At 43.0% G+C, this 16673-nt stretch overlaps 1 protein-coding gene across 1 annotated transcript; it reads right to left on the bottom strand.

The window, feature by feature from the left end:
- Nucleotides 1-7848: 7848 nt before the first annotated feature.
- On the bottom strand, nucleotides 7849-15501 carry LOC131997568 (EF-hand domain-containing family member C2-like). The gene is made up of 6 exons (XM_059368404.1): nucleotides 15338-15501; nucleotides 14733-15280; nucleotides 14263-14533; nucleotides 9394-9627; nucleotides 8810-9325; nucleotides 7849-8741 (listed from the first exon to the last, which is right to left on the bottom strand). The coding sequence occupies exons 1-6, from the start codon at nucleotides 15386-15388 to the stop codon at nucleotides 8088-8090; spliced, it is 2274 nt and encodes a 757-aa protein (XP_059224387.1). The 5' UTR covers nucleotides 15389-15501; the 3' UTR covers nucleotides 7849-8087.
- Nucleotides 15502-16673: the final 1172 nt, after the last annotated feature.

A 16673-nucleotide genomic window follows, 5' to 3' on the forward strand; every position in this document is an offset into this window, starting at 1 on the left:
TCGTTTGTTTGCGAGAGCAAGAAAGGGACAGGTCAGAAATATGTTCCTTTGATTAGATAACTGCTGCATAATATTTTGGCTAAGATATAGAAATAAATGAAATTTTGTTTTTGGAGTTGATTTTTATAAAAGTAATATTTATGAAGTTGTCCAAAACAAAAACAATAGCATAAGAAATATTCTCGGTAAGAGAGAACCATTCCTACATACTACATATCGTATCAATGATAACCTTTATTTGAAAGGGAGCAATAAATTGTCTCGGAAGGAAATGTTGATTCAATGTCATTTCTAAGGGAAATTTTGCTAAAGTTTAATTTCTAAAAGAAAATTTTAACAAGTAAAAGGCGTTAAATTCGGCCGGGCCGAACTTTGGATACCCACCACCTAGGGTATATATGTAAACCACCTTTAATTCCGAATCTCGACCGATCTGGACCAAATTTACGAAGTAAGTCGAAGGGCTTGACACAACTCTCTGTCCCAAATGTCATCAAAATCTGATACTAAATGTGGCTCTTTTGGGCCTAAGATCCTAAATCGGAGGATCGGTCTATATGGCAGCTATATCCAAATCTGTACCGATATGAGCCAAATTGACGAAGGATATCGAAGGGTCTAACACATCTCACTGTCCCAAATTTCAGCAAAATCGGATAATAAATGTGGCTTTTATGGGCCTAAGACCCTAAATCGGAGGATCGGTCTATATGGCAGCTATATCCAAATCTGAACCGATCTGGGCCAAATTGACGAAGAATGTCGAAGGGCCTAACACAACTCACTGTCCCAAGTTTCAGCAAAATCGGATAATAAATGTAGCTTTTATGGGCCTAAGACACTAAACCGGAGGATCGGTCTATATGGCAGCTATAACCAAATCTAAACCGATCTGGGTCAAATTGACGAAGAATGTCGAAGGGCCTAACACAACTCACCGTCCCAAATTTCAGCAAAATCGGATAGTAAATGTGGCTTTTATGGGCCTAAGACCCTAAATCGGCGGATCGGTCTATATGGCAGCTATATCCAAATCTAAACCAATCTGGGTCAAATTGACGAAGAATGTCGAAGGGCCTAACACATCTCACCGTCCCAAATTTCAGCGAAATCGGATAGTAAATGTGGCTTTTATGGGCCTAAGACCCTAAATCGGCGGATCGGTCTATATTGCAGCTATATCGAAATCTGAACCGACCTGGGCCAAATAAGCGGAGGATGTTGGGGAGCCTAACACAACTCACTGTCCCAAATTTCAGCAAAATCGGATAATAGATGTGGCTTTTATGGGTGTGAGACTCTAAATCGGCGGATCGGTCTATATGGGGGCTATATCTAGATATAGTCCGATATAGCCCATCTTCGAACTTAACCTGCTTATGGACAAAAAAAAAAGAATCTGTGCAAAGTTTCAGCTCAATATTTCAATTTTTGAAGACTGTAGCGTGATTTCAACTGGCAGACGGACGGAAATGTCTAGATCGTCTTAGATTTTTACGCTGATCAAGAATATATATACTTTATAGGGTTGGAAATGGATATTTCGAAGTGTTGCAAACGGAATGACAAAATGAATGTACCCCCATCCTTCGGTGGTGGGTATAAAAATTAAAATTTTCCTGAGGTGGTGGGAAACTTTTGATTTTTATACGAAACTAACTGGTCCGGTGTAAATCGCTACACCCTAAAGAGCTTTTATATTTTCTTTATACCTTCCATCATAGGGAATAATATATGATTTCTTACATAGTTCAGGTACAAGGCCTAATTTTATAGATTACTCATGTATACTAATTTCGTCATTCCTTTTGTAACATCTCGAAATATGGGTCTAAGATTGCGCTGATCACCCTAAATTTCCTTTAACCGAGATTTTTAATAGATCTATAAAATAAGGCCTTGTACCTGAGCTAGGGAAGAAATCCTATATTATTCCCCTATTTAAATGTGGAAGTAGGTTTGACTTGTCAAAAAGTTATCATCTTAACGGTCATGAAATTGACATAGAAGAAACTTTTGAAGATCTTGGCATTCTCTTAGATCGTAAATTGAATTTTAGACAACACTAGCTGGACCGGGCCCGCTCCGCTGTGCCTCCTTTTACTTTATATGGAACAAAATTTTCCTTGGAATATTTATTTTCGACAATTAAGAAGCTTTTAGTGAAATACCATGCTAATATCTGAATCCCATATGATCTTTATTGGTCTGCGAATTTAAGTTTGGATGTAAGATGTACTCCATTCTTAAAATACTTTATTTCAGCCCCCATGATGTCTGATTTAGGGGTGTTTTCGGGAGTGAGGTGGTCTCCCAGACACTTGGCCCTGAAACAATATCAGCATCGTGCTCTTCTCTCAAATACCATTTATTAAAACCCCATAATGCCTTTGGTTTTAAGGGGAGTTTACAGGATGAGGCGTCCCCCAAACACATGGCCCCAAAATTGGTTATCAAATTCGTTATCTAATATCAAATACCTTACACTTGAGGGGGTGTTTTAGGGAAGGGGTGATGCCCTCAATATACGGTCCTACATTTGGATATCAAATTTGTATTCTACTCCCATATGCCTTTATTTGAGCCCCATATTGCGATGGTCAGTAAAAAATTGCTGTTTGTGGGGTATTTTCCTTTCATTTGAGTCCCATATTGTCGTGATTGGTTTAAATATATATTTGGTAGGTTTTAGGATGGGGCGGCCCCCTAGGTACCCCATCCGAAATTTGGATACCAAATTTTTATTTTTAGGGTACTATAAGAGAGCATACAATATTTCACTTAAATCGCACCACCCATCATCGAGAACTGGCGTTTCGGACAATAAGGGTAAGGAGGAAGGTCATCCCCTTTCAGATATCAAAAAATGTAGTACCCTATTTTCATCGCGATCATTGTGCATAGTCTTGATCGTCATGTTATTTTAAGTCGATCTAGACATGTCCGTCCGTCTGTCCGTCTGTCTGTCCGTCCGTCCGTCTGTCTGTCGAAAGCAGGAGAGTAAAGCTAGCCACAATTTTGCACAAATACGTTTTATTAGTGTAGGTCGGTTGGGATTGTAAATGGGCCAAATCAGTCCATAACCTGATATAGCTGCCATATAAACCGATCTTGGGTCTTGACTTCTTGAACCACTAGAGGGCGCAATTCTTATTCGAATGGACTGAAATATTACCCAATGACTTCTACTATGGTCTTCAACATTCAATTAACTTATGGCCCGAATCGGACTATAGCTTGATATATTTCTGATAGTATAACAATTCTTATCCATTTTTCTTTGTTTGCCTAAAAAGAAATACCGTGCAAAGAACTCGACAAATGCGATCCATGGTAAAGGGTATATAAGATTCGGCCCGGCCGAACTTAGTACGCTCTTACTAGTTTTAATATTTCGAAGCCTTTCAAGGTTCATAAAGATTCAATTATATTAAAGTCCCACGAGTTCGATTTAAGTGGCTGTTTGCCATCAGACCTACTTAGACGTCTTCGTCCACTGTTATACCACAAGAACCGTAGAAGGAAAATGATTTCTAGTTCCTACCGTTGAACCATCCACATAGCCCAACAACCTAAAGAGGGATGCATACACAGCAGATGTTCTATAGTCTCTTCTTTCTCGATGTCCTCATAGCTTCTGCACCCAGAACAGTTGAACATTGAACTGTTCAGCCATCTCGTTGAGAGATCAGCAACAGTCAATAGCTGCTTTTGAGCTCAAAAAGATGTTCTTCTGGGATTTAAGGGCTTTCTGGCTGTTTGAGAAGATATTTACGCCAATCTTCGTTATGACATTAAATCTTGGACATTCTACCACTTCTTTAATTGCAGGGATCTCCGCTTGATACACACTACAGTGGCCGATATGACCAGTTCTAGTTCTTCAGGGTACACCCCAAAGCCCACCTGGTGGTCTAGTTTGAAACCATCTGCATAGGAATAATGGTACAATGGGTAATCCACACTGACTGGAACATCGGGAAATGTATATGTTTACGGATGTCAGAGCGACTGGATGGAGAGTGAGTAGAATGCTGTGACAAAATTGATAGAGCGAAATTAAAGTGCAGTTAGTGAATTTTGGGAAGTTATTTTTTGGGCAATTGAGACTTTTGCGTCGGAGGAGTCTTCGATTCTGGGAAGGATTAAGAGTGTGAGGGTAATGGTGAAGAGAGTAAAGGGTAGAAGGTGAGTGAAGCAGGTGGAGGACGTCGGACGTCGCTATGAGTACCGATTCGTCGCTGCTCCGTGCTGGACGGGAGGCTGCTGGTAGGATTGGAGGGTAGTGGAGTCTCAGGATTTGGTCTCTGGTGGAAGTCCTGGGGAGGACGCGCAAACCTCTCTTAAGTTGGAGTCTCTCAACGAGGGTGTTTCTGTGGAGGCGAAGAAGTCAGGTGGTGGAGCAGCTAATGGTGTTTTGTCAGCTGCTGGTGTGAATGAGAGTATGGCGATGATGTTGGTAGTGCCAGTGGATCAATGGTTAATGGCGCTGGTGGCGCTGCCAGTGTAGTGGTTAAAGGGCCTTCAACTCCAAGGAGGGCAAAGAGGAAGATTATGGCGCGTAGGAGGGTGTTTGCACCCTTGGAAAGGGGAGATTGCGAGGATGGAGTGATTGTTAGTGAGATAAAGGAGGTAATAAATGGTTTGATGATGAAGTTTCTGTGGCCAAGAGGCTGGTCCCCAAAGTAGTTGTCCTCGGGGTACATGCTGCCATAACTCCAGATGAGTTTATGGCTGACCTGTACTCCTTGAATTTGAAGGACTTGATGAATAAGGACGTCTTCCGTCGGACCGTCCGTTTGTCTATTGCGCCTTAAAAGAATAAGGGCGGTGCTGTCAACGTCATTTTGGAGTGTACTCCAAGGGCGGCGGATAAGTTGTCTGAGAAGGGGGCGTAGTGAAGGGGTTCCGCTTCACCGCCCGGTTGCAGGATGCGGTCTTCGGAGTGATTGTTAGTGAGATAAAGGAGGTAATAAATGGTTTGATGATGAAGTTTCTGTGGCCAAGAGGCTGGTCCCCAAAGTAGTTGTCCTCGGGGTACATGCTGCCATAACTCCAGATGAGTTTATGGCTGACCTGTACTCCTTGAATTTGAAGGACTTGATGAATAAGGACGTCTTCCGTCGGACCGTCCGTTTGTCTATTGCGCCTTAAAAGAATAAGGGCGGTGCTGTCAACGTCATTTTGGAGTGTACTCCAAGGGCGGCGGATAAGTTGTCTGAGAAGGGGGCGTAGTGAAGGGGTCCGCTTCACCGCCCGGTTGCAGGATGCGGTCTTCGCATCCCACCATTCTATAGAATTTGACTATAGGACACGGGATTGCCGATTTCGCTGAAATTTGAAACAGTGAGTTGTTTTTAGGCCACCCGACATCCGCCCCAAATATGTTTCAGATCGAACTATATATAGATAAAGCTGTCATATAGACCGATCTGTCGTTTAAAGGTCTGGAACTCATAAAAGCTGCATTTATTACCCGATTTCGATGAAATTTTAACCAGTGAGTTGTTTTAAGCCACCCGCCATCTGACCCAAATATAGTTAAGATCGAAATGTATTTGAATATAGCTGTCACATAGATCGATATGCCGATAAAGGGTCTGAAACTTTTTACCCATTTTCATTGAAATTTGAAATAGTGAGTTGTTTTAAGCCTTCAGACATCCGACCCAAATATGAGTCAGGTCAGACAATATAGATTTAGCTGTCATATAGATCAATCTTCCAATTTAGGGTCTTAATTTCATAATTCCCGGCTGACACTGGACAACTATGAGCACCACACAGGCTGGAACTTTGAGCTCCGACTTGTTTGGTGTCCATCTTTATCAAGGGAAGCTTTGCTGAAAACTATCGGGGGCGTCCACAGGTTGCGGATGGTGGAAAGCTCCGTTTTTATGCGGAATAACTACAAATGCGGCCGTGGGCAGTCAGCGATTTTCGAGAGGAGAGTCTGGGTGAGGAGTCAGGTGGCTCTGACTCTTAATTAAATACGGAGTGCCAACGATACTCGAGATGACAAGGCGGATATTGGCGCCTTCTAATAACCAATGGCCAACATCAGCGTCTGTTCCCAGGTTAGGGGCGGCTGGAGACGAGCGTCGGATCTTGAAGCAAGCGGCTCGCCATAACGAGGTATATACACTCCCACAAAATCCATGCGGTTGTGGCGCTGGGCCAGTAACCGGCCCCCGGAAAACTATGAGAAACAAATTCCATAAAAAGCAGATTAATTGTCTGAAATAGTGACTTGTTTATGAGTTCTCGGGACCTGAATGAAATATGATCGAGACCAGCCACTATTAAGATATAACTACGGATATAGTAGTGGAGTTATAAGAAACTATGATGATTATTATATCCTTGTTTAATTTGGTCCAGATCGGACCAGAATTGGTTATAGGTGCCATATAAAACGATCTCTCGATTTAAAGTCTTGGCCCTATAAAAAGCGCATTTACTATCCGATTTCGTTGAAATTTGACGCAGTGACTTATGTTAGGCTTTTCGACATCCTTGTCCTTTATGGTTCAGATCGGTTTGCATATAGCTGCCAAAAAGGCCAATATTTTTTTGGTCTACAAAAATGAACAGTGACTTATATTGGGTTGCCCAAAAAGTAATTGCGGATTTTTCATATAGTCGGCGTTGACAAATTTTTTCACAGCTTGTGACTCTGTAATTGCATTCTTTCTTCTGTCAGTTATCATCTGTTACTTTTAGCTTGCTTTAGAAAAAAAGTGTAAAAAAGTATATTTGATTAAAGTTTATTCTAAGTTTAATTAAAAATGCATTTACTTTCTTTAAAAAAATCCGCAATTACTTTTTGGGCAACCCAATATATTTGATTAAAGTCCATTCTAAGTTTTATTAAAAATGCATTTACTTTCTTTTAAAAAATCCGCAATTACTTTTTGGGCAACCCAATATTTATTGGACCACTCCAAGTCCGTGTCGAATTTGAGTGCAAAGTTATCCATTTTTCACCGGATTGTGACGATTGGTGGTTTTTAGATATATACCCTAAGAGGTGGATCGCAGAGGTTAGCACAATTGTGTGACGCTGAACGCCTGGGTTCGAATCCTGGCGAGACCATCAGTAAAAAGTGGTGGTTTTCCCCTCCTAATGCTGGCAACATTTGTGAGGTACTATGCCATGTAAAACTTCTCTCCAAAGAGGTGTCGCACTGCGGCACGCCTATAAAAAGGAGGCCCCTTATCATTCAGCTTAAACTTGAGTCGGACTGCACTCATTGATATGTGAGAAGTTTGCCCCTGTTCCTTAGTGGAATGTTCATGGGCAAAATTTGCAATTTGCAATTTTCCCTAGGTGGTGGGTATCCAAAGTTCGGCCCGGCCGAACTTAAAGCCTTTTAACTTGTCTTTATTTATGCCTCCTCTTCTCATATTTTATTTTGTGTGTTTGCTTTATTCCAGAACTCCACCCTCGGCCTTGGGCGTTCAAGTGCGCTATGAAGAAATGATGAAAATGTTCGGTATGAAGGGTCACTTCTGCCAGACCATACCCGAACTGCAAGAAGCTGTAAAGGCATCGCAAAAGCTTTCCGATAAGCCAACCATTATAAATGTGGCCATCAGTCCGTCATCGGATAGAAAGCCACAATCATTCAATTGGCTCACCGAATCCAAATTGTAAAAATTCTAAATCTAAGCAGCAGTGTTTTGTTACAAGTATTTTAGTAAAACCGTTAGGAAAAGTAAGGCCAAATGAAAATGTCGACGACGACTATGACGATGAATTTGGTCAGGTATTTTGCACAAATAAAAGTAAATTATTTTTCATTCTTGTTCTTAAGACTATGTATGTATGTATGTATGGTGGTTAGGGTGTACTGACAAAGAAGAAATTTGTAAAATGGTTTTCATTGAGTATACAACAACAAAACATAAAAGTGTAAAACATTCCTCCTCCTCCTCTTAATCCCAAATTTTAAAATAGTTAAATGACCGTTGTTTTTAATGATTCACGAGAAAATAAAAATTGTTTACAATATTCTTTTTTTTTTATATAAAAGAAAAATAAACGAATTTATTAGAAAACAAAAAGCCAATACACATGAAATGAGTTAATCGCATTGTTTTTTCAAATCTTCATCGAGGCCCAAATGCTTTAGGAAACACTGGAAATTCACCAGGCGCCCCTTGTGCAGGAAGGGTATTTTGGGACAGAGCTCAAAGGCCAAATTCACCGGGGTAATATCGGGCACCTTGCCACAATTCATGTCCAGGAAGTTAAGCAAATCACAAACTTCAATCTCTCCACAGGCATTTTGGTTCAACACACGCATCATATCGTCGATTAGCTCCTGGGGGAAAGGCAGACGACAGCCTTTTACGGCAGATCTGATTTTACTCTCGGACAGGTAGGGTTTGTTTAAAGGATTTATGTGGAACAAATACTCTTTCATTTCGTCTATGCCATTCCAAAGGCTGCGCTTCATCTCCAAGTGGACAGCTGCCCTTACAATTTCACGATTACAGGTAATGGGTGGGGCCTGTTCGGCTGAGAAGAAACGACATATGGTGATGATCTCATGATTGGTGATGTTGTCGCCCAGGGCAGAGACCAAGGCCTGCTTAAGGGTCTCATAGCCAATGGCATGAACCTCCTTGGCATCGGCATTTGCATCTGGTAGACATTTGCAGACAAAGTCTTTGTAGCTGTTACGCAAAGTTTCGCGTACCTTGTTCATAATGGATTGTATATCGGCAAGAGGGAACTGAAAAGGAGGGGAATATGTACCCCATTAAAGGTAATCGAAATGAATGGCTTTCGCAGCATACTCACCTGCTGTGGATGTTGCTCCATATAAATCAAGGTATACTCATCGGCCGATACCACATGGAATATATGATCCTTTAGACTGACCGTGGCCCCAATATAGAAATTGTAGGGCTCATAATATTGTGGTCTTCGCGAGGTGAATTTCTGCTGACCCGGCAAAGGTATGCGCGAACGCTTGAGAAATTCACCTCCCAGGAAACCAGAATTTCTGGCAGCCACCTCAAATATTTGTATGGTATCATCGGATAGAAAATATGAAATAATAAACATACGCTCACAATTCTCCCTTATGGTGGACAAGACTTTGGCTCCAAAACGCAAAATGTAACGATCCAATTGTATGAATTTCTTAAAGTCCGCCTGTGGTGGTTTGGACTCCACCGATATGCAATTGCCCTCGGAATCCTCATAGGAACCCCAGCCATTGTAGGGTGGCAATATGCGTTCACGGCGTCTAGCCGTACTGGCATCGTCCGATCTGTAAGGCACTGGAGCCGGTGAGAAATCTTCAATGCCATACTAAAGAAAATATGGTAAGATTTGTTATTTGTCCCTTTTTTTGATTGACCATTTTCTTTTTCTTTTACCTTTTTGCGATAATAGGTTTTGGTGAATTCATCGCAATCTGTGAGTACCACCGCCCTGCCATATACATTGAGTACCGTTCCAATTTGTAAATCCTGATCCTTGTAGTAGGTGATTTCTTTGCGTCCCACATCCAGAGGATCCATAACATAACGCACATTACGCATATTGGTGCCCAGAACATTCAATAGACTTTGTGGAGTCTGTTGACCAGGTAACGAAAGGCCAGAGAATTCCTGGAATTCAAAGAAATTAAAAGAATTTGGTAATGGAAATTTATGTAGGGTCATCACCACATAACAAAAAGAGGAGATTGGTAGTTGTTAGCAGAGCGCTAAAATTCCAGAACACAACTCGGAAATTTTCAGCTAAATCGGCGAAAAATTTCGTCTTCGAGTGCCCAAAAAGTCAAATATGGTGATAGTTTAGATGACATGAACTGATGGTAACGGGCCATCAAGGGGGACGATGTGGCTGACGAGCAGGCCAGGTTTGGGTCGTGGATGGATGATTGGGTCTGGGAGTGCGACGCCGATTGTGGACCCCCCTCTGTGTTGGCCGTTTGGGATGGTAGAACGAGGACGTCGATTGTTCTCGAGCTGGGGAAGAGTGAATTTGGATTGTTGGTGGGAGTCCTTGTTGTTGTAGCAGTGTGTTGTGTTCTAACTTTCGTCTGCTTGATTCTGTTGAGTGTCCAGATCCAGGAACTCTGCAACTAAGATGGGGTGCCTCCAGAGGGATCTGAGTCTGAGTGGAGTGGGTTGTTGTTGTAGCAGTTTATTTTGTTGTATCCTTCGTCTGCTTGATTCTGTTGAGTGTCAAGACCCAGGAACTTGGCGACTAAGATGGGTTGCGTCCACAGGGATCTGGGTCTGAGTGGAGTGGGTCTGGCCGGGAAGTTACACAGATGACGTGTATCGTGCGGTCCCTGGTTACAATTGGGACATACATCTTGCACGTCGGCATCAATCCTAGCTCTGTAGGAATTGAGGCGGCTGCATCTGTAATTGAGCCAGAACTACTCTGGTTTGCCGGGGGAGGTCGATTTCTTTGGGTGCAATGCGTGGCGGTCGTTCTCCAAGGACTACATTCACCCGGTAGCCAATTAACGCGTCTGCTACCGTGTCTGCATGAATGTTGTTCAGACCCGCTTGATATGCCGCTTGATCTAGAGGTTCTCTCTTGTAGCGCTGAACCTCACGCTCTAGATCGTGTAGATCTACCTTAAGGCTTCTGGGCGGTGGATATCTATCCACAAGATGATGATTTGAATGGTTCTGCGATAACAGCCCAAAAGGTATAGCTTAGACAGCATGTAGTTATGTCTTCGCACTGGTAGGATCTTTGTCTCCTGATGGAGGTGGTCCACATGAGAACTGAGGAGACAGCCCGTCGCAGTTTGGAGGGCGGCATTATGACAGATCTGAATATTATTCCACTGTGTGTCACAAAGTTGACGAGACCACACTGGCGCTGCATAACTTACCACAGACCGGCCAATTGCTTTGTACATGGTCAACAAGGTTTCTTTGTCTGCACCCCAAGTGCTGCCAGCGAGTGACTTGAGGACCTTGTTTCTACTTTTGACTTTATTACAGATTGCTGTGGCATGTGGGGAGAAAGTGTAGGAGCTGTCAAATGTGACGCCAAGTATTTTGGGACACTTGATGGTCGGAATCATTTCTCCATCGACCATCACAGTCAGCTCAGTATTCACCTCACGCGTATTTGTAGTGAACAGTGTGGCTGAAGATTTGGTGGCGGATATCTTCAGATTTCTTGCAGCGAAATATGAGGCAAGCTCGTTGAGGTAGACGTTCCACCTATTGCAGATGTCATCAATGGGTGGGGGCCTGATGCCATGATCGTACAATCGTCCGCATATGATACGATCTCTATGCCGTCTGGAAGGGGTGGAATGGAGGATAGTTAGAGGTTAAACAGTGCCGGAGATATCACGCTACCTTGGGGAACTCCCTGTTTCACTCTACGGTGTTTCGACTTCTTATTCCTTAATTCCACAAATGACTGGCGACCCCACAGATCATTCGCGACCCATTGTTTCAGGCTTGGCCGGAGGGACGTGTTGGCGATGTCCTCAAATAGTTTGGCATGGCTGACTTTGTCGAATGCCTTCGATAGGTACAGTGCCACGATTCTTCAACATCAATGTAGAGATTCCGTCGGGGCCCAACGCCTTAGAAGATTTAGCGCCACGGATGACATTCGTAACTTCGCCCACGGTAAATTGTGGTGGCTGTCCATCGGCTCGGAGACCAGCGAATGGCTCTCCTCCTTGCCCTCTCTCTCTCGGGATGCACAATAAATTGACGGTTGACCAACCTGGCGCATCTCTTTGGATCAGTCACGGTTATCTCGCCAAAAGTGACTGAGGTCCTGTCATCCCGTCTACCGGGGTTCGAGAGTGACTCAACAGTGGCCCACAGTTTGCCTACACCGGTGCCTAAGTTACATTGCTCCAAGTGTTCCAGCCACAAATTCCGCTTATGTTCGTTGACTACCCTGTTTATTTCCAGATTCAGCTCGCTGAATCTGGGGTTAGCGGGGTCCATAGCACGAATCCCATCACGCTCGTCTGCGAGTACCACTGCTTGCGCCGGGGGAAATTGGGGCGCACTTGGGGTATTCGCCCACCTGGTATAAAGCGAGCGGCTGCTGCGTTAATGATGTCTCGCTATTTCCTCTCGGCCACAAGCACATCAGAGGGGAGTGGCAGTTCACTGAAGTGGCGATTGGTATACTCTCTGAAGCCAGTCCAATCGACCTTCTTATAAATGTTCAACGTCCGGCGCTCAGAGATTATGAAGTCGGGTGGTCGGTCGATGGTGAGAATTATGGGGAGGTGGTCTGACCCCAAAGAGATGACGGCTTGCCAGGATACGTCACTCAGGAGATCAGGGGATACAATTGAGATGTCTGGCGAGCTGCTGCACCTCCTCGTAATCCTAGTGGGGGCATCCTCATTCACCGTGCAAAACGTGGAGCTATCAATCTGCTCTGCCAAGGCTATGCCACGCTGGTCGTTACCTAGGGAAGAATGCCATACGTGTGATGCGCATTAAGGTCCTCTAGAACCAGACGGTTATGGCCGACGATGACGCTTGTGACCCACTGCTGGGTATGTTCGCACAGCACCTTGCGACATAGCCAGAATGACTATACTCCCGCAGTGAAGTGAGGCCAGAGCAAGATCGGAAATGTACCCACTCCATGCACCGGTTACACCTCACCGACACCGACCGATGATGAAGGCGGTTCTGGCAAACAGAACAGAACCAGGGTCTGGGGTTCTTTTCAATCCCGGCACGGACCAGAAGCGTGCGGAGAAGGCACTCCGGGATGAGCCTCGCCCATGACGAAAAAAGACGAACACGTACACTGAGGCGGCAGCCCTTGCCGATGAGGATACCATCATGTCAATCCGGTGCGTACAACCTGCTGCCATGGGATTGCACCTGGTAGCAGTGTTTTGCACTCGACCTCAAGTGTCATCCCAGGTATCCGATCGAAAACCTCTTCTATTACATGCAGGTTTCCTATCGTCGCCTCTATAATACCGCGATTGTATGATCTGCTTGACCTCGATGTCAATGCATACCGCCAATGTATACGTCGTGGCATCGAAGGATTCTTCTTCTTTATGCACAACCTCTTGCAGGGCAGATTACTCCGACTTCTCTACAAGACTTAACAATCTTGTATTCTAGAGTTCCGTAGAGGCCTGAATTGGCTGGCAGGATCATATTTTCTCCGGTTAGAATTTCTTTCCCTACCTTCATTAGTTTTAATCATTGGCTTCATATTTCTGTCCGGCATTGCGCTTTAGCTCTATTGCGCACACAATGGACCTAAGGTCACCGAGTTATTCGTTTAATAACCGAGTTTGCTAGTCGCGTGCGCTTTAATCTTACATGAATACCTTCCCGGATAATATCACAGCTGGAAGACTTCCAATCTTAGAGACAAAAAAAATCCAAGACAAATAACCATGACTTGCTAAATTTCTTTAGGATTCGGTACCCTGTTCGATACCTTGACGGGAGCCCATAAAAATACCAGGACCAAGGTCTTCAAATTACTGCTGGCATCATAGAGGCCACCGTAGCGCAGAGGTTAGCATGTCCGTCTATGACGTTGAACGCCTTTGCTCAAATCCCGGCTTGAACATCAGAAAAAATTCTTAGTGGTGCTTGTCCCCTTCTAATGCTGTCGACATTTGTAGACTATGCCATTTGAAAGAATTGTATGGTGGCCATGTAAAAACTTCTCCCGAAAGAGGTGTTGCAATGCGGCACGCCTTTCGGACTCGGCTATAAAAAGGAGGCCCTTTATTATTGAGCTTAAACTAGAATCGGACGGCACTCATTGATATGTGAGAAGTTTGTCCCAGTTCCTAAATGGAATGTTCATGGGCAAATTTGCATTTTGCCGGCAGCACTTGGAGCATGGGCAAGGAAACCTGTTTAAACCTTTTTAAAGCAACTGGTGGACTGGCAGTTATTAGGAGAGCAGGCGTGGACAATACGTGATGGGAGATTATCTGTTGGGTAGCATTGATAATCTACCGCAATTAGACTTCTTGAGCCTCTGGAAGCCGACATATTTGGCTGTTATGGCTGAAATTTTGAATCTATGTTAAGTACTTTATTGACCAAACATGTCTTTAAGTAGATGCAGCCTCCCATAAAGCCATCCCTTGTTTAACATCTTGGGCCCCTAGAAGTCATTATTTATTGATTTTGTCTTTTCATCTAAACTGTTATTCTGTTCATTTTTATTCCAATCTATGGTAGTGGATAACCAAGTTGCGATTCGGACGAATTTATTTTCCTATTATCCCTTCAACTTACCCTTGGCAATTTACATCTCTTTAGGAAAGTGCTGGGGCCTTCTCTGCCCGAATTCTTGGGGAAACGTTCCTTAATATCCATGGTGTCATCGGACAAATAATAACAGATATCCAATTTTCTGACATCACCAAATTCCGAGCGATCATCCCAATAGCCTTGAAATTTCAAAACCTTACGATCAAATTCCAAGAATTGGGCAAATGAGTGTTTCTTGGGTATAGGATTCGTCAGCTTGAGGCCAGAACGTTTGCGCATTTCGGTGGTGGGATCTCTAAAGGAAAAAGAGAGAAAGGGTCACTAAGTACAATAAAAATATAAAATTTATGACTGTGTGATATCTGTGTTTGGAGTTGTCTATTCAGAACTCATTCAAAATTATCTCTCCTTTGTAGGCAATATTCTACTGGTGATTAAAACTCAATTCCCTTAGGAGGCAATCAAAGCGGAAAGGAAACCAATTTTCTACTTACACTGGCTCATCTATGGGATCGGGCACTGGTATTCCCGATTTATTCAAAAAATGCCGAGTAAATTTATCACAGCTGGTTATGTGATAAACTCTATCGAATATTTGCACTGTGATATTGACATTTAAATCCAATATCGATATAAACTCCGATTGACAGGGCGGTGCTTTTGGTATGCGCTGGCGATGCACCATACAACCTTGTGGTATGCCCGAATTCAAGACCTTGGGTTCGACAATTTGCATGGTACCATCTTCCAGGTAGTAGAAGATTTTCACCTTCCTCACTTGATAGGGAGCATGATAGACCTCTTGCAGAGTTTCTTTAAAATAGGCATTGAAACACAACACCTGCTTGTCATAAGCCAGCCAGGGAGGAAGCTTGGGTCCCACTTTGGGTGGATAGGTGGAGGGGACTTGAGCCGGAGGACAATTGGGATCGACTATCATGCCATGTGAGTCCACCAAGCCGGGAGGTTTGCGATCATTTAACATGCTTATGCCCTTGTAGCTCATTAAGGTTTGGGCTTTGGGATATTTCGTTTTGGAAATCTAGAAGCAAAGACTTTGAACTCATCTCATTTTTTTAAGTATTCCTTTTTTACTTACATCTCTAAAAGTGGTGCCCGGCAGAAACGGCATACCTGGTATTCGCAACATTTGGGCAAATTATTGGTTAGCACAGACTATGAAATTTTAATTTTAGTTATTATTCTTTAGAAAATATATTTTTTTAATCTCTACTATTGTAAGAATAATGAGCACAACTTGAAGTTTGTCTGATATAGCTATATTGAATTGAGGGGATTGCCTGAGTTTGTTTATGGGGGTTGCTAGGTTTGGAGCAGTTTTGTTGGGCATTCATTCCAAAGCACATAGTCGAAGTAGAAATGTTGTCAAGGTAATAATTTCAACTAAAACAGCAACAAATTAGCGGCGATTGCATAAATTAGACTGGAATTTGGGACATGCCAGTTGAAATGCCTTTTTGCTGCATGGGGATAAATACTTCAAGTTAAAAACAAAATTTCCTCGAAATTAAATTTTATCGTTTAGTTTGAGTTTTAAAAAAATTTTGCAAAATTTTATTTCTACAAAAATGTTATCAAGATTTCATTTCTATAGAAAATATTGTCAAATTTTTATTTCTGTAAATTTAAAATTTTTATTTCTGTAAAAAATTTAGTCAAAATTTTGTTCCTATAGAAAACTAGCTGAACCGAGCCCACTGCGCCTTAGTTTACATTATATGGAACAAAATTATCCTTTAAAGAGCTAAATTAAAGATCCCGATACTCTCATGGGGATTGTGGGAAGGCCCTCAGGGTTGGTTCTTTGTGGGATAGGGGGTGGTGTTGATCCCAGAAACTTGGTCCGATTTTGTGCTCTACTTCCAAATACCTTTAATTTGAGCCCCGTTTTGTCATGGTCGATAAATATGTATGTCCTATTAAGGGGTGTTTTGGGGGGTGGGGTGGTCCCCCAGACACTTAGCCCTGAAAAATTAACAACATTGTGCTTTACTCTCAAATACCACCTTTTTAAACCCCATATTGTCATTGCTTGATGGCATGAGGCCATCATCCCATATTTCGGTATCAGATTCGTATCATTCCCAAATTCCATTAATTTGTGCCCCATATTGCCATGGCCAATAAATAAGTCCTGTTTGGTTTGGTTGTTGTTGTTGTAGTAGTAGCAGTGTGTGGTACACTGAGGTGGCAGCCCTTGCCTATGAAAGAATTCATCGGGTCAATCCGGTACATACAACCGGCTGCCATGGGATTGCTTTTTTTTTGGGGGGCAAATGCTCGACACCAAGAAATTTGGTCCTGAAAGCTGCTATAAATTTCGTGCCCTACTCCCCATTACCTTTCATTTGAGCCCCATATTGCCATGGTCGGTAAATATTTGCGAGCGGCTGAGGCAATGTGTAATTCACACT

Source organism: Stomoxys calcitrans, chromosome 5 (genome assembly GCF_963082655.1).
Source record: "Stomoxys calcitrans chromosome 5, idStoCalc2.1, whole genome shotgun sequence".
NCBI lineage: Eukaryota > Metazoa > Arthropoda > Insecta > Diptera > Muscidae > Stomoxys > Stomoxys calcitrans.